This window comes from Bos grunniens, chromosome 26 (assembly GCF_055505025.1).
Source record: "Bos grunniens cultivar Pamir isolate PY7600 chromosome 26, Bosgru_T2T1.0, whole genome shotgun sequence".
Lineage (NCBI taxonomy): Eukaryota > Metazoa > Chordata > Mammalia > Artiodactyla > Bovidae > Bos > Bos grunniens.
The window spans coordinates 5,543,820-5,569,235 of NC_141190.1; the positions used below are offsets into that span (position 1 = coordinate 5,543,820).

At 35.0% G+C, this 25,416-nt stretch overlaps 1 protein-coding gene across 1 annotated transcript in view; it reads left to right on the top strand.

Moving 5' to 3' along the window:
- LOC147343960 (protocadherin-15-like) overlaps nucleotides 1-25,416 on the top strand; it is a 1,781,617-nt gene that overhangs the window by 1,397,674 nt on the left and 358,527 nt on the right. The window contains exons 14-16 of the mRNA XM_086377653.1: nucleotides 11,510-11,716; nucleotides 22,922-23,056; nucleotides 24,477-24,626. Of these exons, the coding sequence (XP_086233779.1) occupies nucleotides 11,510-11,716; nucleotides 22,922-23,056; nucleotides 24,477-24,626 (492 nt within the window). The remainder of the gene's footprint in view (nucleotides 1-11,509; nucleotides 11,717-22,921; nucleotides 23,057-24,476; nucleotides 24,627-25,416) is intronic.

Here is a 25,416-nt window from a genome sequence, read left to right on the forward strand (position 1 = left end):
GAGAAGAGCATTCTAAGTAAAAGAACAAATATAAGGAAGGATATGCAGTAAATCTAGTGTGTGTTGTCCGACTTTTTCATGGCTATGCATACAAAAAATAGATATGCAGCCCTGTGACATTAAAAATGTTTTTAAAGTGTTAAAAGAAAGTAAGGGAAGGAAGCTTACTGAGCACGTATGTCATATATGTTTTATGTATATTTTTCATTGAGTTGTAGTCACAATCTTAGTACTTTGCTTATTGGTACAAGTATGAAAACTAAAGTTCAGATAGCACGTGACTGAATCAGAATTACATCATTAATAAGCAGCAGGATTGAAATTCAAATTTAAGTTTATCTAAGCTAAAGCCATACTTATTTTACTTCACTAAGATGCAGCTGCTTAGAAATGGCTGTCTGGGTTTAATTATCTGTCAGAGCAACTGCAAACAGTAATACAGAGATACATTTGATTTTAGCTCAAATTAGGACATATTTTGTTGGCCCAATTATATTACACACTCTAGATTCTGTATTTGTTTAGTGTTTCTTTGTCCGTGAAGAACGTTGACCTAGAAGGAGGAGAAATCATATAATATAAGCTGATAAATCAAATACATCAACTGCTAACAGGAAGGAAATGTAAAACTCACTAACAAAGCACAGATTAAGGACATTTAAATTAATCTGGGGACTCAGGGAAGATTTTCTGGAGATTACCCCAAGCTAAATTTCGCTGTATTGGACAGATTTGGCTAATGAATAAAACCGGGAAATATGTTTGAACATAAGGAAGAACAGAAGTGAAATCTTGGAGGCATGACATACCAGGCTACAAGCAGTTAACAGGGAAGTGAGGTACAGAGCAGGAGCAGGGAGAAAACCTTGTGTGCAACTGCAATTTCCTTAGATCTCATTCAGGAGGAGTTTGGGAGTCATTCAACAAAGAAAGACTTCTTTTACCGTTTGTTTGAAATAGTGATGGATGAGATTCACCTTGCACAATTTTAATTATCATTGGAGTATATAAAACTACAAAATGTGTATCCATTGTCTCCTCTGGATCTACCTGGAGCCCTGTGGTGCTGTACTCTGTGGGAGTTAAGAAACGACAAAGCACTGTTTCCAAACTGCCTCGTTTGAAACCTGAAATCAATTATTTTTCTTTATTATCAAAGTCAGTTGTCCTGGTGTATCCAGGTATAGTGAAACTCAGTCCATCAATTACAGAAACAAAATCAGTTGGAACAGGCCACAGATAATTTTTTTTATGTTTTAATAACAATTTATATTATTAATGGAAATTTCTACAGACATTATTAGATTCAAATTATTGTTCTGTGTGCATCCAAGGGGACAATAAGCAAAGGTATCAATCTGTAAGAATAATAATATGCCACCTGCTTGAATAATAGCTGAGTATTGTGTCTTTGTATAAGCATCCGTTGAAATGCTACAATTTGGTAGTTCTCCTCTGTAGTAAGTCTTTCAATTTCTTCCCGTTTTCTTATTTTAATAATGCTTCATTTTCCATTGGCCATAATTTTTTTATTGGACTTGACCCCAATTTCTGTTTTTGAGGCTAAAGAAAAATAAAATGAAGTATCCTCTTCTAGACTTTGAAGAAGAATTCTACTTTAAAAAGCTGTATGCACATTTAACAGCCAGTAAGTGTCACAAAGAAGAGATTTGTCATCTTCATTTTATCTATTTCTGCCAGTGATTTATTCAGTATAGTGGTAAATAACAAGGAAAGGTGAAACTAGAAAGAAAAGATGGATAGTTCACCAAGTATAGAATATTAAAAGATTAAAACCCATCTAATTCAAAGAGACAAAGATGTTTCTTTTCAAAACGAACCTCCTATTTCAAATTTTACATAACTCCAATAATTTAAGTATACTTTAAAATGAAATACACATTTTGAACAAGAATCATAGCCAGTCCTGGGTTTACCCAGGACAGTTCATATTTATGACTATTGTTCTTGTATAATTATTCATAACACTTCTTTCATCTTCAAAAGTGTCCCAGTTTGGATGAAAGGTTATGTGATCACCATTGTTATACAGCAAAAAAACAACTATGCAATAGAAACATGAAAGCACATTTTAGATTCTAGATGAAAATGAATTAATTCTTGCATGGAATGTCTTAGTAAAATTCAGAGCATTCACTTTCATAAAAATTCAGAGCATTCACTTTCATTATTATAAGTGCAGTTTAAAAAAATATTAAATATATTTATATTTTTATACTTCATATATTTATACTCTGGGCATCTGAGGATCAAATGAATAAATTATTAATACTTCGCTGTCTCTCAGTTGTTCAAACATATTTTTTTAATTTAAATCTCTTTAATTAACAACTAATAACAAGGGTCATGATGCTATCACAAATATCATTGTATCATGGCCCTTCTGATTTTCATATAGTTGTTCATTGACCAACTTATACTGCATAGCAGGCTGACCTTTAACTTCCTTCCTCTCCACATAATGGACATAGTTAACACTAAGCTCTCATCAGTCACCGTGTATACTTTCTATGCCAACCATACTAAGCCACTTGCACTGTCCTAAATTCATCATGTTCTTTCTAACTTCCAGGAGTTTGCTTTTCTTCCTTAGTCATTTCTCTTTCTCTTTAAAATCAGCAGTCTAATTCACATTGATAACTCACTGATGCTTCAGATGCTAAGAAGACCGTCAGTTCCTCTAGAAAGGCATGGCCTGTGACTGGAAGTGCCTCCCTGTGGTAGCTTTGATCAGTCTATACAGGATTTGCCTGTTTATTTTCTCTTGACCTTTATAGGAGGGAGGGCACATTGTATTAAACAATATATTTCTTCAACATTGCCGCCCAAGGACATACCCCTATCCATGCACAGCATATAAAGTGCTCAATAAATATTTCTTATACTGGTTTTCTCCCTGGCACATACATACTTTCAGGCTGCTGGACATGGTACTGCATCTTCATTGCATTTAAATACATACATTTGAAAGTGTATGTATTTGACAGATTTTATCCTGTGTCTGTCCAGAATAGAAATTCAGTGAACTTCTCCAATAAATTAAATCCCTGGTGGTGGGGGGAGCTATATCTGTATTAAGACAGTTTGGTGGCTCAGATGGTAAAGAATCTGCTTGAAATGTGGGATACTTGGGTTTGATCCCTGGGTTGGGAAGATCCCCTAGAAAAGGGCATGGCTACCACTCTAATATTCTTGCCTGGAGAATCCCATGCACACAGGAGTCTGGCAGGCTACACTCCATGGGTTTGCAGAGTCAGACCTGACTGAACGACTAACATTTAAAAGCTATTTATTACTGTACTTAAATAAGCAAACAGTCCTCCTTCTAAAAATATTATACATATATATATATATAAAACACAGATATATACATTTTATCTATACATATATGTATATGTATTACACAGAAAATGAGCCACAGAATTGAAACTGAAAAGCTTAATAGTGGAGTTAATGTGCCAGTTTTCCTGGTGAGTTACATTGCTTTAGTAATTTGAGAGTCAAGGGAAAGAGCATGCAAGAGATGACTGAGGCCTAAAAGAACAGCCACTGTAACTCTTGATCCTGCTCATGACTGTCTAATAGTACAACTCTAGAAAATATTTGGCCTCTATTTTAATAATGATGTCGATTATACTTTACTTCGCAGGAGTTCAATGGGAAACTAGCATTCACTGTCTGTAAGTCACATGACATTTGCTAGTTTTTCAGTTTGCTAAATCCTTTCTGAGTGCGCATTAGGGGCCTGACATTTTGCTTGGTGTTGAGGAGACAGAAATATCTGAAAGCACTGCCTCAAGGAAGTCACAAGTATGAAAATTATGCTTTTAGACGTATTTCCCTTCTGACTTCTACATCCGTATGTCTAATTACTGGCTGGCCAAATGCCCTGAGGGTTTTGTAGTTGAATCAAATTAAGAATGTAGTAAACTGTCTAACCTTTTGAAACCTCATCTTCTCTCTTTCGATTAATAATATGACAATCAACCTGTCACCCAAGCTAGGAGTTCCCAGTCCTTCTGAAACACCAGATCCTATATGGACCTATCCAGTCACTTTTCAAGTCCTATCCAGAATTTCTCTTAAATGTCTCCCCAACTTTCCCTGCCTGCTGCAGTTCTCTACATTTCATCCTCATGGCCCATAATCTCACACACGTGATCGCTAAGGTTTTAGTCTCTTCTTCATGCATCCCGCCTATCTCCCCATATTGCCAATAGGTATTGCTAAAGTAAAAATTAGACCAGGCTGCTCCATGTTGCCTTCAAGCCAATCAAAATGTTGCCTACTACATGAATTTCCAACAGAAAAACTGCGTTGATTTTAAAAAATCAGGTATTAGAGGCAGAAGGGAAGTCACAGATCATTAGTCATCACTTCGCAAAATAAAAAGCATGACATCTCCCATGAACATGAGAGACCTATCAACATTCATTAAATCTGTTATAGAGATTGTGAAGTATAAGTTGCTATCTTTCTGCTATGGTGTATGTATTGTCAGTTTATCAAAAGAGAGAGAGAAATTAAGAGGAGATAATAAAACCTTAGATGCTCTCTTTGGGAAAGATTGAATAAGGATATTCAATGAGCCAGGATTATGATAAGGAAAAAAAAAAAAAAACAGAGCTGATGTTGTCTAGCCATAGGAACAAAGACAAATTCTATGAATAACATACTTTCACAATTCTGAAAATATTCTAGCTATATATGCCACTCCCTATTCTTACAGATTTATGTTGAATGAATAAAATACACACATATCCTACATCTTAGTTTAGCAGTTAAGTGAAAAGTAAACTTGCTTTCTCTGCCCAATAGCAAAATCTATAAGGTAAGGAAGTTTAAGGACATTAAGAGTGAAAGTCCTAGATACATTTTAGGAAACTTATCCCACAGAAATTTCAGGTATTAGTTCTTATCAGTAGTAAAATAACCACCCCTCCATGGATGTCTCTAGGAATAATACACTTTCAGAAATCCACTGACATATTTAATACATTTGCCAGTTATTGATCTTTACATTTTATGTTCTACTTTTTTCAATCTAGTAGATTATCACATAACACATTATTTTTGTTTCCTAATAAAGAACACTGTATCCTTTTATTTACTACTGATTGTTCATATTTCTAAAAATTCTAAGTACTAAGCTAAATCAATTAACTATTATATCAGTTATGAAAATCAATACAAGGAAAGAATATACGATGCCCTCTTTCTCATGTTGTTATTCATCCATCTGGGTTAGTTAGAACAGAAACAGAATACTGCATTTGAAGATAGTGGCTGTCCAAATGTGCAATCTGACAAAAGACACACAGAGGTTAGATTTTATTTGGCCTTTTTCCTTCTTCAGAAGGTGACCTGCAACTGTTTGGGAAAAGAAAAGCAATTTATCCATTCTAGTCACAGTCCCTTGAATTTGGCAAGGCCCTCTTGTCTGCAAAGGTCACTGAGTACAACAGCAAGACTAAATATTGTAAAAATGTTCACATGAAAGCCTCTCTCTGAGAAGTCCTTGCCATATCTCCCCACGACACAGCCCTTCACACACAGAAACTACCTTAACCCTCCTACATGGTAGTCCACAAGTAACCTTTCTTCATAGTTTTTGGTTGCTGTATAGAAAATGAAACTAAAAAGTTATATCTAAAAACTTGAAAACTAAACAGTTTTTCTCACTAGTTTTTTTTTTTTTGTCTTTTTTTTTTCCCCTAAAGAATGGACTAGTATATAGAAGAAACTCTCACACATTATTTTCTAGATTCTGATAAAGAACCCACATAGATATAGATTTTTTGATATTGATGATTTTTAAAAATTCAGATATTCCAGATGGTCTATTCCAGTCAAGCACTTCACAGAAACACCTTAGGAGAGGTATCTCCTAGTGGAGAGAATAGTCTGTGGGAATAAAATCAGAATCCAGCCTAGACTTTCACTGAACAGGAAGTGGAATGCAGGGCAAAATAAGGGGAAGACAGCATGAGTTAGAAGCACTCCAGAAAAATGTTACTACACAATGATGATCATATTTTGTCAATGCCTGGCCTTGCTATTTATGGCCAAGATGATGCTCATGTTCAACTATCAGCCAAATAGTCTGATATATTTGTGCTTAGTGGGAGTTTTCTGAATCTGTGATCTTCCCAAGAGCAACTGGGTTTTCTTCTTTAAATCATTCAAAACTGCTTTAGTCATTCCAGTGTCAGTTTATATCTCAAAATCTAAACAAAGAAAAAGATTTTTTCTTACTGAAAATTATACAGAAGCTCCAAGAATTCATGTTTTCATTGTGATAAATTATAAACACAGTGGGCAAATTCTCACATGAAATGAAGATAAAATATATTTCACTTTAAAATTATTTTCTAGATGAAAAATGTGTGAATATGATTTTCTTGTCATATTATAAACCCCTCTGGGAGTGTGTTATTCACAGTCTTCCTGGTAAAGATATCTTTTCTTTTTTGTCAAATAGGAAATGTATTTATTTCCAAACAGGAATGCACTCCTTTACAATATTTGTGACATTACAAACAAATCAGTCATATAATATACAGAACAACACGTTGTGTTTTATCTGATAAAATATTTCATGGTTTTTTAAGTACTCAAATATTTTTAATAATTGTTATAAACAGGATTTTTTATGTACTACACTATTCTATATTTTAATTCTGTAATTTTTAGAGTATTGAACTCTAAATAAAAGTAATTTCTTAGGTTTTAAAGCAATATAATTGTATAAGAAAGGCCAAGAAGTAACAGTATACACTTATTTGTAACTACTAATTAGTTGGCAATATTAATATAATCTTTGATCTGAGGGCTTCTCAGGTGGTGCTAGTGGTATAGAGTCCACCTGCCAATGAGGAGACGTAAGAGATATGGGTTCAATTCCTGGGTCAGGAAGATCCCCTAGAGGAGGTCAGGGCAACCTACTCCAGTATTCTTACCTGGAAAACCCCACGAACAGAGGAGCCTGGCACACCACAGTCCATAGGGTTTCAGAGTCAGTCACAACGAAGCAACTTAGCTCGCATGCATACTAGAGATCATGGAATCTTACCTTGCTTGCCACCAACCAGCAGGGAAAATAGCTATTCTGCATTCTCAGCCCTCTGGTTCAGGGAGCTACGAGACTATCAATGTTTGCTTGTTTTGATAATGAAAATTAGGTAGTTTGTGTCTCTTAATGGTTTGCTCTTCAAAGTAACTAAATAATGTATTTTGTATACTTCTGTTTTGGCTTTAGTTTTACTTTGGTTTCATTACTGAAAATGGGACTCATGCCCAGAAATTCGCCAAGTAAAACCTAGCTTTTAAATATAATGTTTAACTCGTAACGATAGGCTTTGTAGATATAAATAAGGTTATCTTATGGGATTAGGTGATTTTTTAAATACTACCGTGACCTGCCTTTTCATGCTTCTCATCTCATTCACTTAGCAACTACAGAGGAGCAGACTATGTCAGACTTTTGAGAATTCCTATTTTTATTACATAGAAGAAGAGATGATTGGATGAAAGATTTCATGCATGAGCCCTTTAAACAGAAAAGCATAATAATATTAAATTAAGTGACATAATTTAACTGTAATTCTCTCTGGAGTATCTATTAATTTTCTCTCCTTCCATTAACCTTACATTTGGATATTCATTTACATTCTCTAAATTAAGATAATCATGTGGTGAATGTTCCTACATCACTTCAGTTCAATTCAGTTCAGTCACTCAGTCGTGTCCGACTCTTTGCAACCCCATGAATTGCAGCACACCAGGCCTCCCTGTCCATCACCAACTCCCGGAGTTCACTCAAACTCACGTCCATCAAATTGGTGAGCCATCTCATCCTCTGTCGTCCCCTTCTCCTCCTGCCCGCAATCCCTCCCAGCATCAGAGTCTTTTCCAATGAGACAACTCTTCGCATGAGGTGGCCAAAGTACTGGAGTTTCAGCTTTAGCATCATTCCTTCCAAAGAACACCCAGGACTGATCTTCTTTAGAATAGACTGGTTGGATCTTCTTGCAGGCCAAGGGACTCTCAAGAGTCTTCTCCAACACCACAGTTCAAAAGCATTAATTCTCTGGCACTCAGCTTTCTTCACAGTCCAACTCTCACATCCATACATGACCACTGGAAAAACCATAGCCTTGACTAGATGGACCTTTGTTGGCAAAGTAATGTCTCTGCTTCTGAATATGCTATCTAGATTGGTCATAACTTTCCTTCCAAGGAGTAAGTGTCTTTTATAGCCTCTCATAAATCAGGAGACCTGAGTCTGGGCCCTACTCTGTATAGGACTTAGATGTGGTGTGGCCTTTAACATAAAACTAACCTTTTTGTTTTTTCATCAACATGAAAGTATATATTTTCACATTTAGAGGGCCAAAATAACATAGAGATTAAGAATGTGGACTTTGGAGACAGAAACCCTAGTTGGCACATCTGAAATACCCCAAAGAGGGCAAAATATATAGTAGCAATCCAAAAATAGTAGTCATATTAACAGCAAACTAAACTTAGAGAAATAACAGAAAGTGCCTTTACACGTTATTTTTAAAGATATGGGGAAATCAATTGTCTCCATAGATCTAATTTAGTTTTTTTCCTCTTTTTGTTGGATCATTTTGTTTCCATTATGCAAATAATACATGTTTTCCTGCCTTCACAGCTGGCAGTAAAAACTAGCAGCATATGAGTTGAATGTAAAATAAAATCTTTCGTTATTATATAGTTTGCTTTTTGTTTTCCCCTCACCATCCATGAATTGTGTATGTGTATTAGAGAAAGGGGGCAAATTATCAATTTGTTGCTTTTCACAGCATTACTAGTGTGTCCAGGATATAACATAATGACTTTCAGAACAATTAGAAACAAAATAAAGGAGAGAGAAAACCTCTTTTCAAATGGCTTGTGTGTATGAACTGTTCTGCTTCAATCAGATAAAGGTCATTGGGTTGGAACCCCATATGGATCAATTAGTCTCCTACAGTGAAAGGTGATATTTTCTAGCCAGGGACTGTACCTTTTACCCTGGTCAGCTGTGTCCAGAAAGCCTGCTCTAAGTCACGGGGGATTTCTAGAACATCCAAGTCTCAGCACAAATTAATCACAACAGCTGGATACAGAAAGAACTTATCTAGGCTGGTGGTGTCAGGAACACATATGGTTCTGAGAGAAGAATACAATGTTATATAAAAGGTTACACATTATTTCCAGTACTACTGTCTTTAATGCAGAGCAGGGGCTCATAAACATTTTATGCCCAGAAGCATTCTGGCAATTTGCTCTCAGATGAAAATTTAAATCCAGAAAATAAATTGCATAACATTATAAAGGAAATCTAATATATTGAAATAGTTATGAAAATGGTAAAAAACAAAGTATTTTTTCTTCTAAATCTATTCTTTATATAAGATTAACAATGGGTTTATTAATTATCATAATTTCATTGTTATAATTAGCATAAATGTATTTAAATATCTAATATTAATAATAATGTGAAATGATTTTTCCTGGTGCAAACTCACTGATACTACCAAACATCTCTGTGATCTGTCACCTGCCCTCCAATGAATAAAACTGGTAAATTACAAGAGGAAAAAGAGCAAATTATCTTCTAGAGGCTCAATGGTGAAGATAAGGGAGATGGTGAGGACAGGGAAGCCTGGCATGTGGAAGTCCATGGAGTTGCAAAGAGGACATGACTGAGCGACTGAACAAAGACAAAAAGAGGCCTGATATAAAACAGAGATATGTATCAAACTGCTTATAAACTTTCATGGCCAAATGCCACTGTATTACAGAGGAAAGCACTATAGGATTTAAAAGAAAAGATTTAACTTTAACTCTTAGATGGTTTCAAAATACAACTACTGCAAAAATGGGGGAAACATATCAATAAAAATTACAACAGAATTTGAATCTATTTTGAAATACATATCTAACACATCTCTTGGTATATGTATGCCACTAAATTATGTCAATGATTACTTCTAAAGTTTGGAGAAGATTTTATAGAAGTCAGTTGTGATAAAATCTTCCCTTATAAAATATCTGGATAGACATATAGTAAGATGGTTAAAAGCAAACCAAAAAAAAATAGGATGTTGAGAGCTGATGTTAAAGGTTGGTGTTCACCCATTTATAACATGTGTGGCGATTACATAGTAAAATTTATTGGAAACAAATTGTCATCAATTTCTTAATAGCTAAAAAAGTAAAAAAAAAAAGTTCCCAATGCAGGAACATTTATTTTACCTGAATAATATATTTATGGTTGCTGCTGCTTCTGCTAAGTCACTTCAGTCGTGTCCAACTCTGTGCGACCCCATAGGCGGAGCCCACCACCACCAGGCTCCCCCGTCCCTGGGATTCTCCAGGCAAGAACACTGGAGTGGGTTGCCATTTCCTTCTCCAATGCATGAAAGTGAAAAGTGAAAGTGAAGTTGCTCAGTCGTGTCTGACTCTTCACGACTCCATGGACTGCAGCCTACCGGGCTCCTCCGTCTATGGGATTTTCCAGGCAAGAGTACTGGAGTGGGGTGCCATTGCCTTCTCCATATTTATGGTTAACTAATATTTAAATTTCTACTGCTACTAAAAATAAATATTTTATTTAAATTGTCTCTGTCCTTCATAAGGGTTTTTTGAAGACTTTCCATGGGCAACAAATGTAGACTTAATCTGTTAAATTTATGTAGAATTTTGAATTATTTGAGGATTTAATTATTAGTGAGGGATAAGACATGAAAAAGACAAAAATAAAAACAACAGGTTTTCTGAGTTATGAATCTTTTTCTCTGTCTTTTACTTAAATATTTTATCAGCAATTCAGTCAAATGTGTTCACTTTGTGGTTTTCTAACTATTTCAGTTCAATTCAGTTCTCTTTGCGACCCCATGAATCGCAGCACTCCAGGCCTCCCTGTCCATCACCAACTCCCAGAGTCTACCCAAACCCATGTCCATTGAGTCGGTGATGTCATCCAGCCATCTCATCCTCTGTCGTCCCCTTTTCCTCCTGTCCCCAATCCCTCCCAGCATCAGAGTCTTTTCCAATGAGTCAACTCTTCGCATGAGGTGGCCAAAGTATTGGAGTTTCAGCTTCAACATCAGTCCTTCCAAAGAACACCCAGGACTGATCTCCTTTAGGATGGACTGGTTGGATCTTCTAACTATTTAAGCACTATTATTTCCCCTAGTAATGTGCAATGACAGATAATGAAAGTTGATTGCAGTAATTTATTTTTTCTTTTTTTGAAATATACACTGGATTGGGGGACAGGAAGGCAAAAACTGATGAAGCCTCTCTGGACTTCCATTTCCTCACGTTCTCCAATGGTTCTTTAACTTTAAAGTGGTTTTTTCTGTAATGATACCAGTTGAAAAGATAATCCTTATATATAGTATGAAAAATGGCACTCTAAAAGGATTCCATAACATACAATGTTTTAATCTTTTTTCTTTTTACTTTGTTTTAGGCTGAACAGGACAATGGTCATCCTCTTCCCGCTTTTGCCAGTCTACATATTGAGATACTGGATGAAAACAATCAGAGCCCATATTTCACAATGGCTAGTTATCAAGGCTATATTCTGGAATCTGCTCCAGTGGGAGCAACTATTTCTGACAGTCTGAATTTGACCACCCCTCTAAGAATTGTAGCTCTGGACAAGGATATAGAAGATGTAAGTTAAATATGATTTTTGCTCTTATTTTGTTAACACGTCTCTTGGTATATGTATGCCAGTAGGAGGTAGAATAAAGATATAATTGGATGAGTTATAGAATAGAGAAAAAAGTCAGCATAAATGAAAATCTTAGTGTTGTAATTCAATTCCCTATCAAGGTTATGATAAAAGAAAATACTGTTTGACTCAGAAACTGTTCTTTTTCAGTTTGCAGATATTCAGTAGAAAGAAGGAAATTAGTGTTTCACTTGCAGTTTGCCAAAGTACCAGAACAATCTTTCCAATTAACATGTATTGAAAACTACATTATTACTGACAGGGAAAAAATAATGGCATTCTACAATAAGAATAAAAAGTCATGGAAGCAGCTCTAGGATGCAATTTGGGAGACTTTTCTGAGATTTATATTACTAAAGAAAACACATTTTGGGGCAGCTGACCCGCTCACACTTCTGCCAGTGACTGTTGTGATGCTAACGCTCTTCCATCCCATGCAGCATTGTCCTCTGTTTTTCTGGTACTGACACTTGATAAAGCAGTGGGAAATTGTCCAAACTGAACAGATCAGAGTATTTTAACCTCCTTAGCTACAGTGACTGCTACAAAGAATGGACAGAAAATCTTTACCAGTCCAATCTGAGTCCAACCAGGGGTTGAAAGGAAAAAAAAAAAAAGGGAATTGGAAGACTGTGGCATCATGTATTAAAGTGGAAATGAATCTGAACTCTCTGTAGCCCGGTTTGCTGACATCATGGAGAAAGCTCATTGTCAATGGGAGAGAACGAAGTCTGACAGAGACACACAGAGAGGAGTCCTTCCTGAGTCCCCATTTTTTAGGTTACAACATCCCCAGATTTATATTAATACTTAAAGATTTTCCTTTTATCCTCTAACCTACCCCATTATTACCCAACATGTCTTTTTTTTTTTTTTAACATACGTTTCTGTCACTTGCAACTTAAAAAATTCCAACTTAGCAAATTCTCCCATCAATACCATCTAATAAAACTTTGTGATGGTGGAAATATTCTGTAGCTATGCTGCCCACCACAGTAACCACTAACCCTGTGTTGCTATGGAGCTCTGGAAATGTAACTAGACTGAAATGTAATTTTAGCATTTTGTTTAATTTGAATTATTTTAAATGTGAATAACCACATGTTGTTAATTGGACAGCATAGGTCTAGAATGTCCCTAAAATCTCATAACATGGAGCTTTGTCAACAGTTTAGTAAATTACAAGAGCACTTCCAGATTTCTTTTCTCTTTCTGGAAAAAAAACTGTAACCTTTAGCAAAGTCTGTGACATCTCTTGCGTGCATTCCATTTCTCAGTAAATGTTTTATTTTACTCTTTGTATCTTTCTCTGCTTTCTTTATTCTCATCCTAGCTTTCTTGTCCTTCTCAATCTCCCTCACTTGTTGTTTTAACAATAGCTGACTCACACTGAGTTCTTAACACCTGCCAGTGGTTGTCGTTCAGCGCTAAGTCATGTACAACTCTTTGCCAACCCCATGAACTGCAGCACGCCAGGGCTCCCTATCTTTTACCATCTGGAGTTTGCCCAAGTTCATGTCCATTGAACCAGTGATGTCATCCAATCATCTCCTCCTCTGTCTCCCTCTTCTCCTTCTGCCTTTGATCGTTCCCAGCATCAGGATCTTTTCCAGTGTCAGCTGTTCTCATCAGGTGGCCAAAGTATTGGAGCTTCAGCATCAGCCCTTTCAGTGAATATTCAGGGTTGACTTCCTTTAGGATTGACTGATGTGATCTTCTTGCAGTCCAAGGGACTCTTGACTCTTTTCCAATATCACAGTTCAAAAGCATCAATTCTTCTGTGCTCTGCCTTTTTTATGGTTCAGCTCTCACATCTGTACATGACTACTGGAAAGACCATAGCTTTAACTATATGGACATCTGTCAGCAGAGTGATGTCTTTGTTTTTTAATAGATAGTCTAGGTTTGTCATAGCTTTCCTTCCAAGAACAACTGTCTTCTAATTTCATACCTGCCATCACCATCTGCAGTGATTTTAGAGCCGAAGAAGAGAAAATCTGTCACGTCTTACACCTTTCCCCCTTCTATTTGCCATGAAGTGATGTGACTGGATGCCATGACCTTAGTTTTTTAAATACTGAATTTTAAGCCAGATTTTTCACTCTTTTCTTTCACCCTCATGAAAAGGCTCTTTAGTTCCTCTGCCTCGTGAAAGGGCAATACCTGCCAGAAAATATAATAAATGCTTTATTTTGCATTAATTCCCTTAAATCTCACAGCAAACATAATAGTGAATTTTACATATTGCAGAAGGGGAAATTAAAACAACTTTAAATACTGCCTTTACTCTGATCACAGAGTTAGTAAATGGAGGAGTTAGACCTTGAGCCAAGGTCTTTGGGAAAGAAAGTTATTGATTAAAATCAATAGCCTTTTCAGTTTTATACATTCTGACTGTAGGCTGACTATGTTAACAGCTGTCAATGCTTTCAACTCTTCCTGTTAAAGTGCTTATATATACACAGTTTCACATCCCAGTTCAGAGAGGGTTTAGGGATCTCCTAAGGTTTAATGTGTTTCATGAGTCTCATGTCATTTAGTGACATGAGAAAATTCACTAGAAAATTCACAGAGCCAATTTAAGAAGTGTTATCCAGGCTAAGCTAATATATATATTAGGCTTGGTGATGTCCCACAGCTTTTGGTGTGGATTTATTTTTTTCTTGTTTTCTTTTTATTTTGAATGCATAATCATTTTAAGCAGTGACTAGTCAGTTTAGAAACATAATAGCTTAAGTCGCACTTTCATGAACACAAGAACACAGGTTAAATCCTGAAAAAATTGTAGCTTTAGTTTTTCCCTAAGTAGCAAAATTTATGTACTTGTAGTTTCTTGGTGCATTTATATTATTTAGTGGTTGGGTACTAAGCCCTGTGCTTGCTTGCACACATTCTTTCCTGGATTGTTATTCACTTTAAAATTACAAATGTTAAAATTGAGTTAAAGGGGCTTTGAAAAGGACAGTGGGACTTCAAGTTATTACTGAGTTAGGGTAGAGAGAGCTCCTGGGTCTGAAACCTTTGGAAAACACTACCTGGAATTCTGATCTGGAGACTTACAATTCAGTTAGCCTGCTAAATACTCTCGGACATTTCCAAGGGGTGGGACAGTACATTGTAGTTCTTTCAAGTCTGTGCTTTGGAGCTGGATAAACTTAGACTTGACTCGTAGTTCCTCCATGTGATAGCTGTATAGCCTTATATTCACTAGTTGCTGCCTTTTGTTCAAATACCAATGACCCAAAAAGATAGCAATCACTACTGCCTTGGCCAGCTCCTTCACTTGGAGCTGGCGATGATGGAGAGGGAGAGAAAATTTCCCTGAGATGAAGCCACGTACATGAAGAGAAACATAACTAATATGATTCATAGAAATGTCAAATACTTAAACAATGTCTATCTGGCCATATTTATTATTTAAGTCCATCCTCTTAAGTCCACAGAATATTGAACGTAGTTTAATCCCACTTCCTATACTATGTGAAATGTTCTGTTAAAGTCTCTTCTTCAGGAATTGATTTTACACTTCACTGTGCCACTCTAGCTTGAAACGTAGGAGCTGTCTTTGGTTTTTATTTACTTGAGACTAAATACTAAATGAATGCAAACAATTCTTTTCATCTAAAATAGTAGATGAAAAGATTTTACTTTTAGAGTGAATTCATTTACTTTTTAGCAGCAAATATATCACCTTATGAGCTTCCCTGGTAGTTCAGCTGGTAAAGAATCCGCCTGCAATGCAGGAGACCCTGGCTCGATTCCTGGGTGGGGAAGATCTGCTGGAAAAGGGATAGGCTACCCACTTCAGTATTCCTGGGCTTCCTAGGTGGTTCAGATGGTGAAGAATCTGCCTGCAATGCAGGAGACCTGGGTTCAGTCCCTAGGTTGGGAAGAGCCTCTGGAGAAGGGAACAATTACCCTTTCAATTACAATTACAATTATAATTGTAATTACAATTACAATTCTGGCCTGGAGAATTCCATGCAGAGTCAGACATGGCTGAGCAACTTTCAATTTCACTTTGAGACAATTAAGAAATATTTAAAATCTTCCGGTTTCGTCTTCTGAATATTTCCTGACTCTCTTTTCTCTCCACTCTTACAACCTATTTGTCTTTTATTAAAATTGCCTCCTCATCTTCTATTTTTTTTTATTCTTACTCAAATCCATCTTTCACTCAGCTACTACAGGTATTTATTCAAAGTTCAAATCTGATTACATTAGACCTCTGTGTAGTATGCTTTCATGACTTTGCTGCATGAAATTCTTTGCAGAAGAAATTTCAAGCTCATGTGCATGGCTTTCTGTTATTTGATAATCTGAACATTTTCTAAAATGTCCTGCTTCCATCTATTTACATTTAGCAAGTATTTATAGTTTCTTTTATTTATTTTTTAAATTTTCATTTATTTGTGGCTGCACTGGGTCTTACTTGTTGCCCGTGGGCTTTCTCTAGTTGCAGCCAGCAAGGGCTAGTCTTTAGTTAAGGCGGGTTATCTTGTTGTGCGGCACAGGCTCTTAGGCATGTGGGCTTCAGTACTTGCAGCACGCAGGCACAGAAATTTAGGCTGAAGGGCGGGATCTGTAGTTGTGGCACGCTGGTTTAGTTACCACCTCACATGTGGGATCTTACTGCACTAGGGGTCAAACCTGTGTCCTCTGCATTAGCACGTGGATTCTTAACCACTGGACCACCGGGGAAGTACTGCTTGTAGTTTCTTGAGTTACACCAAACTGCTGTGTATCTCATTACCTTTTGTTTCTTACTTTTTCTGTTTTGAAATCTTTCATCTTCCACTACACAACTTAGTTTGGATAACTTATGCTCGGTGTTTGGAATTTAGCTCAGACATCGTCTCATTTGGGCCTTCCCAGGTAGCACTAGTGGGAAAGACCCTGCCGGCCAGTGCAGGAAACTTAAGAGACGTGGGTTTGATCCCTAGGTTGAGAAGATCCCCTGGAGGAGGGCATTGCAACCCACTCCAGTATCCTTGCCTGGAGAATCCCATGGACAGATAAAAGCCTGGTGGGCTACAGTCCATAATGTCCCCAGAGTCAGACATGACTGAAGCAACTTAGCATGCACACATCCTCTCACTTAAGAATCTTTTCTAGATTATGATTCTTTGTTGAGTTGCATGTCTCTTTTTGGTGAATTTCTCTGAAGTTCTATTTACATCGTTGTATGTATCTTTTTCCATCATTAAATTTAAATCCCTTGAGGATAGATCCTAAATCTTAATAACTTTTGTATCCTAAAGATCTTACACTGTTCCCAGAACTTAGTATGTTCTAGTAATTGTTTTGTTTTGTTTTTTTTCAGAAATTGTCCTTTATTTATTTTTTTTATTTTATTTTTTATTTTTTTCCTTTTTTTAATATATATATAAAAAATATCAAAATGAATCCACCACAGGTATACATGTGTTCCCCATCCTGAACCCTCCTCCCCCTTCCCTCCCCATACCATCCCTCTGGGTCATCCCAGTGCACCAGCCCCAAGCATCCAGCATCGTGCATTGAACCTGGACTGGCATCTCGTTTCATACATGACATTTCACATGTTTCAATGCTATTCTCCCAAATCTTCCCACCCTCTCCCTCTCCCACAGAGTCCATAAGACTGTTCTATACATCAGTGTCTCTTTTGCTGTCTCATATACAGGGTTATCGTTACCATCTTTCTAAATTCCATATATATGCGTTAGTATACTGTATTGGTGTTTTTCCTTCTGGCTTACTTCACTCTGTATAATAGGCTCCAGTTTCATCCACCTCATTAGAACTGATTGTTTAATGAACTAGTAAGTCCAGGCATGAGTAAAGGAATGAGAATATCTTGGTATATGTATCAACAATTGTACTGATGTTGAATTAACTGTTTCAGAGTATGGCCCATTCCATGGTTAGACAACTAATTCCTAGAAAGCTCTTTATCACGTTAAGTTGAAGCCAGCATTCTTGTAACTAAGCCATTATTCATATCTTCCATTCGTCAGTCCACAGTATAAATTAAAGATTAGTCATTGATATGTCTGAAGATGAATTTACGTGCTTCTGAATCAGAGTTTTCCCTTAAGCCAAGTGTTCTTTGTTTCTCAAAAGTAAAATACGTTTATTGTGAGGCTATTTTAAGATCTATATTAACAAAAGAAAACTTAAAGGCCCTTTTAGTTTGCAGGCAAGAATTTTACTACATGATAAATTCTAGCAGTTTTTGAATGTCAATATTAGTGAATTTAATCAGCATGGGGATAAAGGATTTAAGAATAAAAACAAAGACACATCACCTCATACAGGTATTACCAAACAGAATGGAGATAAGGCATCAGGCACGAAGAGAAGTGATCATTGCAGGAGTTGGTTTTCTTGAGCACAGCTATGCCACAGGGCAGACGCCAAGAAGGAGACAGACTTAGATTTGTTTGTCCAAAAATTAAGTTGTTTTATCTGTTCAATTCAGTAGAAAATAAGACAAAATTTTAGGAACTAGTAGCAGAGATTGGTGATTTGTAGTGTTATTAGCATGTAGATGTTGAGTCAGAAGGAATCTTGCTGCTGCTGCTAAGTCACTTCAGTCTTTGCTGACTCTGTGCGATCCCATAGACAGCAGCCCACCAGGCTCCCCCCTCCCTGGGATTCTCCAGGCAAGAACACTGGAGTGGGTTGCTATTTCCTTCTCCGATGCAGGAAAGTGAAAAGTGAAGTTGCTTAGTTGTTTCCGACTCAGCGACCCCATAGACTGCAGCCCACCAGTCTCCATCCAAGGGATTTTCCAGGCAAGAGTACTGGAGTGGGGTGCCATTGACTTCTCTGAAGGAATCTCAAGTCACATGAAAAGTGTAAAAAACGCAGACAACAATATTTGTGCTAACGTTCCTTCTTATAGATATATAAATATCAACACATTCATATATGTGTAAAATATATGCATGTATGTAATATACATATGAATTACATTTATGATTTTTTTAACCATTCTTACCTCATAGTTTTATAATAGTCCAGAATACACATAGAGCAAGTATTGCAAAAGAGGCATGTCTGGAACCACCAGGTTTTCTTTGGCAGAACCACTAAAATTGCTTATTGAATTCTAGATATTAAAAAAAATAACAGAATAATAATCAATAGAGGTTATGCTTTAGCTTTCAGAAAAGCAGTGATCCATTTATAATTCCAAATCAATTTTCATCCCTATATAGTGCTACTATTTCAAAATAAAGGTATCCTTGAAATGTAATACATTATACTTTCAATGGTAAAATGTGCATATATACTTTATAAATATTGCTATACTATCATACCTATGTTATGATGTGTCAAAATATTAGGGAAAAAAATATACCTGCAAAAAAGCTGTTAGTTTAAATGAACTGGAAAATTGGTTTTGTTTGTTTGTTTGGAGGTTTGTTGGCTTTTTACTAGTTATACTTGTCATATATATATTTGTGGTCATTTACATTTACAGTTTTTCATTTAATGTTTAATTTGCATATAGGTTCTGCCGGGTGGTGTTCCTGTAGGTACAAGTTGTTAATTTTGTGTTTGTTTTTTTGTTAATTGCTGTGATTCACTTCCTTGTTCTTTTGTGTTCTACTAAAAAATAAACTAAACAATTACTTATCATTTATTAAAAATTATTAACATATATATGCAATCTAAACTTATTTACATATTATTGGTAATAGTAGTATGAAATTGTGTAGAATTCAAATTGTATGTAAACTCAAAGATTGTGTAATTATTATTTTTTTTAATTCATAAACCATTAATAATTCATCATATTCTTTCAAAGATCCTAATATGAGGGTTGAACCTTTTAAACAAGGTACTTCTGAAAACCACTGTCAACTAATTCAAGTTGACAGATGAGATTAACTTTTTTGTCATTTTCTTGCTATGCTTTATAATTTATATGTATGCACATAAGTGTGCAGTTATATATATGATATATATTTATTTATATGTACATATACATCTCTGTGTTGTGTGTGCATATATATGAGGATGCATATTATTTTGTGTGTGCATGAATTTGTTATATCATATTTTGAGTCTCATTGGAAACCCAAAATTGGTTTTAAATCCAATAGACTGTCATATGTGAACATATTTCTTCTATGTGGTAGGATTTTTAAATTGTACTTTTATGTGTTAGTTTACCTTTGCTTACTTTTGCATTAATTTTATTTGTGCTGTGAATAAATATTGGAGTTTATTTTGCCCTCCCAGAAAACCATACACAAATCAACAAACTAATATATTGTGCTTTTGGTATCTACGTAATGTATACTTTAGAGAAAATAATATTACTGTTTATTGGGAAAAAGTTGTTGTAATAATCAGCCCTCTGTGTATATTTTGATCTAGAACATTGATATTTACTTTAAATAAGTTAATCGAGACAAGGACTACCGAAAATACACTGTCCCTATCAGAGTATTCTCTTCCATTTACATTTATTGTACACCATACCTGAAACTAGTGTTATCATTACAAACGAATCTAAGGTGTTAAACTTTGAGTGACTACTGGATGATTGTCCAGCTAAATGCTCATTCACCCATAGCATCTATGCATGCTTCACACATATACAGATTTTAAAAGGTTACTATTTTGAACACTAATTAGTTTCAAAAGTTATATTTTAACCAAAAATTCACTGTGCAAGGCAGATTGGAATAAGCTGTAACATGCCATGTACAATGTTAACATTATGCATTATGTTATATGTATATTTTTACATAAAACAGTCTGCAGTTCTGGGAAATGTTATTTTAGTATTCTAGCTAGTTATTATAAAAGCACTTGAAATAGAGACAATTAAATTATCAACAATTCTTTAGTATTTCTTGTTATTAAGTATGAGAGCCTGTTTATGAAGTCCTGGTGTGTATATCACCTTCAAATGGAAAGCACTTGATGATGAAAATCTTGTTGCTTTCATAAATACACGAAATAGTGTGGTTTGCGACACAATCATACCACAGTCACACATGCATGTGCTAGTTTACAACCCAGCACTCATTACAGTATTGCATTATCACAGCACCTGACATGAAAAATGCTTAAAATGTGCTGAGTATGTGAATGAATATATCTAACAGATTTACTAACAGAGGTTACAGTTGAAAGGAAGAAGAGACAGTGAGAGAGGGTTAGTTATAAAGGAAATAGAGAATGACTGATGGATTTGAATGAAGAAAAAGAAGTAAACATTTGGTGAGCAAATCATGTAGCAAAACTTGCCCTACTTAGATTACTTATAGTGTAAATATATGAGTTAAAGAAGCTATACTTGTAGGCATCATTGTTGGTACAGTCAGAGAACAGAAAAAACTATATGAATTTAAAAGCCTAGTGATTTTACCTTGATAGGTAAACACTAAAAAAGAGAAGTTACTTGTATTTATTGAGTTTTCTTTTAACTGAAAATGCATGCTAACTAAAATTTGTGATCATTTAAAAATAATAATTGAATTTATTACAATTGGCTCTAAAACATAATAAGAATCCCCAAAATGTGGTTTAAAGTATGTTTAATGTGCATTTTACAATTTACCTTTTAAAATAATTTAGCCTTTTATTAAATAGCATATTTGATTTAACCAAATACTCCAGCCATGCTTACTATCCATGTTGAGCTGCTGAGATTATGACACTGAAATGAAAACAGCTGAAGTGTCCACTAGAATATAATGTCAGTGTGAAGCCTCTTTATTTTTTCCAACTCTTAACAACTTTGATTATTTTATAATAAATGGATCAATGGAAAATTATTATCTATAGCATTTTTTAATATTCCAAGATAAATATAGCACACTGACCTCATGTCAAAATTGTGGACAAGAAAGCTGCCATGATATGGCTAAGTAATATCTCCTAAGGAGATGCTGTAAATACATAACCTGTCAGGTTCAAATGAAACTATTCACTCCAAGGTTATTTGAAATATACACATATTGAAACTTTAGGTAGGTATAAAGTGTCTGTGGGTCAAGTTATGCACACCTTTTAATATAGCAGTATGCATTTTAACTTTCTCACTTCTACATAGAAATTTTTTTAAATGGCAGTTTCTAATTTTTTTAATCAACAATATGTTTAACAATTCCGAACTGTCTACTCTGCCCTCAGCCTTTGGTGATATCTGATAGAAAAGTAACCTGTGATTTTAAATCACCTTTCACACCATAATATTTTTAAAGTTGCCATAATTTATGAAACACCTTACCTCCCTGTATGTTCTTACTTTTTATAGCCTTCCTGATAGTCCACACTCTCTCAATAATCCCCTTTTGTTCACTGCACTTTCCCTTCTTTTCCACTATGCAGATACCAATCCAAGCCTTCCCATTTTATGTCGCTGTTCTTTCTCTGAATTGCAGATATTAATACCTTATCTTTCAGAGTGGCAATAAGATTGAGAAGGATTTCTAATGCCTACTTAATTATCTGTGTTTTGAACTTTTGCAATCACTTTCATTTTATGTATATATCATTTTTTACTGAACCTGTTTATCAGAAACGTGCCAATTCAAATATTTGAATTTAATCATCAGAAACATTTTAATCAAAATAAATATTATGTTTCCCCCTGGAGAATATTTACATTAAAATAAGAAAGAACAAGCATAATATTTATAATGAATTATACATAACCAATTTTATTTCTAATTTACATTACACATGAGAACATAATAATAATATGCATGTGTGCAGTTTATTTCTACAAATGAAGTAATTGTAAAATTCTACAGCTAAAATTCTGGGCTTCGGTTTCCTTTTCTTGAATGTATTTATTTCTCAAGTCCAGTGAAGTTCTGGAAAATATTGATATTAAATAATCAGTAAGAACATATTCAATTAGACTGTTTTATGTCTTATTCCTCCTATTATTTTTTGCTTTTATTCACATTGATTATACCAGTACTTATTTAAGTATTTTCCACAAATGAGTAATTATCTTTGGGTAGTTTTTACTCAACTCTGAACAAATTTCTAGTTGAAGCTCTCTTTTCTTTAGAAAATTCTTAATCAGTTATACTTGTAATAAATTTGAAAAATGAATTTCCAGGTAATGAACTAATAACTATATTGTTTATTAACATTTTAAATAATGGCTTCTTTTTTTTGTTTAAGACTAAAGACCCAGAGCTTCACCTTTTTTTGAATGATTACACTTCAGTCTTTACTGTCACACAGACTGGAATCACTCGCTACCTCACCTTACTTCAACCGGTGGACAGGGAAGAACAGCAAACTTACACCTTTTCGGTAAAGAGATTTCATATATATATATATACACACACATATAAATGTATATGTATGCAAGAGAAAGAGATATTTGTTCAAAACTGAAAAGGTCAATGACTGGAAAAGAAAAATGCAGTATTTTCAATTAATAACAAATAATATGAAAAATAAAATTTTTCCTCAAAAGTATTTCTTTTTTCTCAATTTATATAGTTTTATTACTATTCCTTCCAATGGAAGAAAGATAAATTTTGAGATGAAAAAAAAAAAGGGAGTCTCACTCTTCACCATCCACTCACAATTGACTTAAATTTAGGTATTATAAAGTCGAATCAACAAAGTAAAAATTATTTTCTAAATTTGTTTATGTATTTATTATTATTGCATTTTTAGGTTTGTCTTAGGGTTAGGCCAGTGGTTCTCACTAGAGAAGATTCCTGCTCCCACCACCCTGCCCAGCACCATTTTGCAATTTCTGGAGACATTTTTGGTTCCTCTTTTGAAAAGGTGCTACTGGCATCTGGTGGGCAGACAGTGACAATACCGAGAGACATAATGCACAGGACAGCCCCCACAACAAGGATTCTTAGGTTAGATTAACCTAGAGGAGAAAGAGAAAGAAACAGAGAGAAAGACTGGCAGCTGAATAGAGGGTAAAAGGGAGTTTAGTTTAGGGAGTTTAGCTAGATTTTATTCAAATATAGGGAAAAAAATGAGCTGATAGAAAAATATAGGAAACGGAATTTATGTAAGAATTTTGTTTGTTTGTTTTTTCTGGAGAAACTTATACAGCAGACTCAGAGCTTCCAGAAGACCTAAAATCTACACTTAAAACTTAGACACAGAGTAGATTTCAGAAGTCATTCAGGACCACAATGGTATTGTTACAGCACTGACTTTTTGTGAGACTTTCTTTAAAAGTTAATAATATAGTTAAGATGTCACTCTTAATGAATGCCAATGGGGCCTTTAAAATTTGTGATTTTTGTGAGATATTAGAAAATAATATTACATGTCTAGAGCACATACTTTCTTGATTATATAAGCATGTTGCTGTAAAAGCAACTATTGCATTGTATACAAAATATGTAAGAGTATTTCCCTATTCATTTTTTAAAGGTTAAATAGTTAATTCCTAAGAATTAGCAATGTTGGCCCATTTCAAGCCTCTAGAACATTTTATATATCAGGTTATTGAAAGTGTGATTGGAATTCAATATATAAAAATCAAGCAGAATCCTATACAATTGCTTCCTCACACATTAAAACACTTTGATTATATGTACTATTATAGTTTTATTACTTCCTTTTATCAGCAAACATTTGAGTATCCTTTTGAAACTGTAAAAAATATGAGGAACTTTTCAAATTGTAGGAGTGAATTCTGTACTGCTTATGTTTGCATGACTTCTCTATTAAATTTATTTTTCTACCCCCAAAGATAACAGCATTTGATGGTGTTCAAGAAAGTGAGCCAGTTATTGTCAATATTCGGGTGATGGATGCAAATGATAACACTCCAACCTTCCCTGAAATATCCTATGATGTCTATGTTTATACAGATATGAATCCTGGGGACAGTGTCATACAGGTAATTACCCATATGAGGATATATTTGAAACAATTCTTTCCTTTGGTATTTTACAATGCATTGGTTAAGAAATTGCTTAAGAAATAAAAGTGAATTTCAGGGTTATCCTATGGCATAATTTAGCTTAAAAAGATTTACATTTATGTTTACTTTTTCAATGAAAGTGTACCTATATGCACTTTAAAGTAAAATTAACTAGATACACAAATAACAATTTGACCTATTTATAGATTGATTTTTTAAATTATGTTGAACATAATAAAGTGAATACAGTAATATACTGAAATGTCAAGGATTAAACATGCAGTTTAAAACTTCAAATTATTTTAAACTATTGTGAAAATGGGTTAAATCTTTGTGACCCATGGACTGTAGCCTGCCAGGCTCCTCTGTCCATGGGGATTCTACAGGCAAGACCACTGGAGTGGGTTGCCATGCCCTCCTCCAGGGGATCTTCCCAGCCCAGGGATTGAATCCATGTCGCCTGAATTGCAGGTGGATTTTTTACCATTTTAGCCACCAGGGAAGCCCATGAATACTGCAGAGGTATTCCTATCCTTTCTCCAGGGGATCTTTCCAACACAGGAATCCAACTGAGGTCTACCAGCTGAGCTACCAGGGAAGCCCATATTTCCCTTAGTGGTAAATACAAAGAACTATGTTATTGGACAATACTCTTAGACATTGATTACTTGAACCTAAAATGGAATCACCACAACAAGAAAAATTAAGATTCTATAATAAATGGTATATTTGAAAACACAGAAATCTGGCAAAATATTTATTCTTG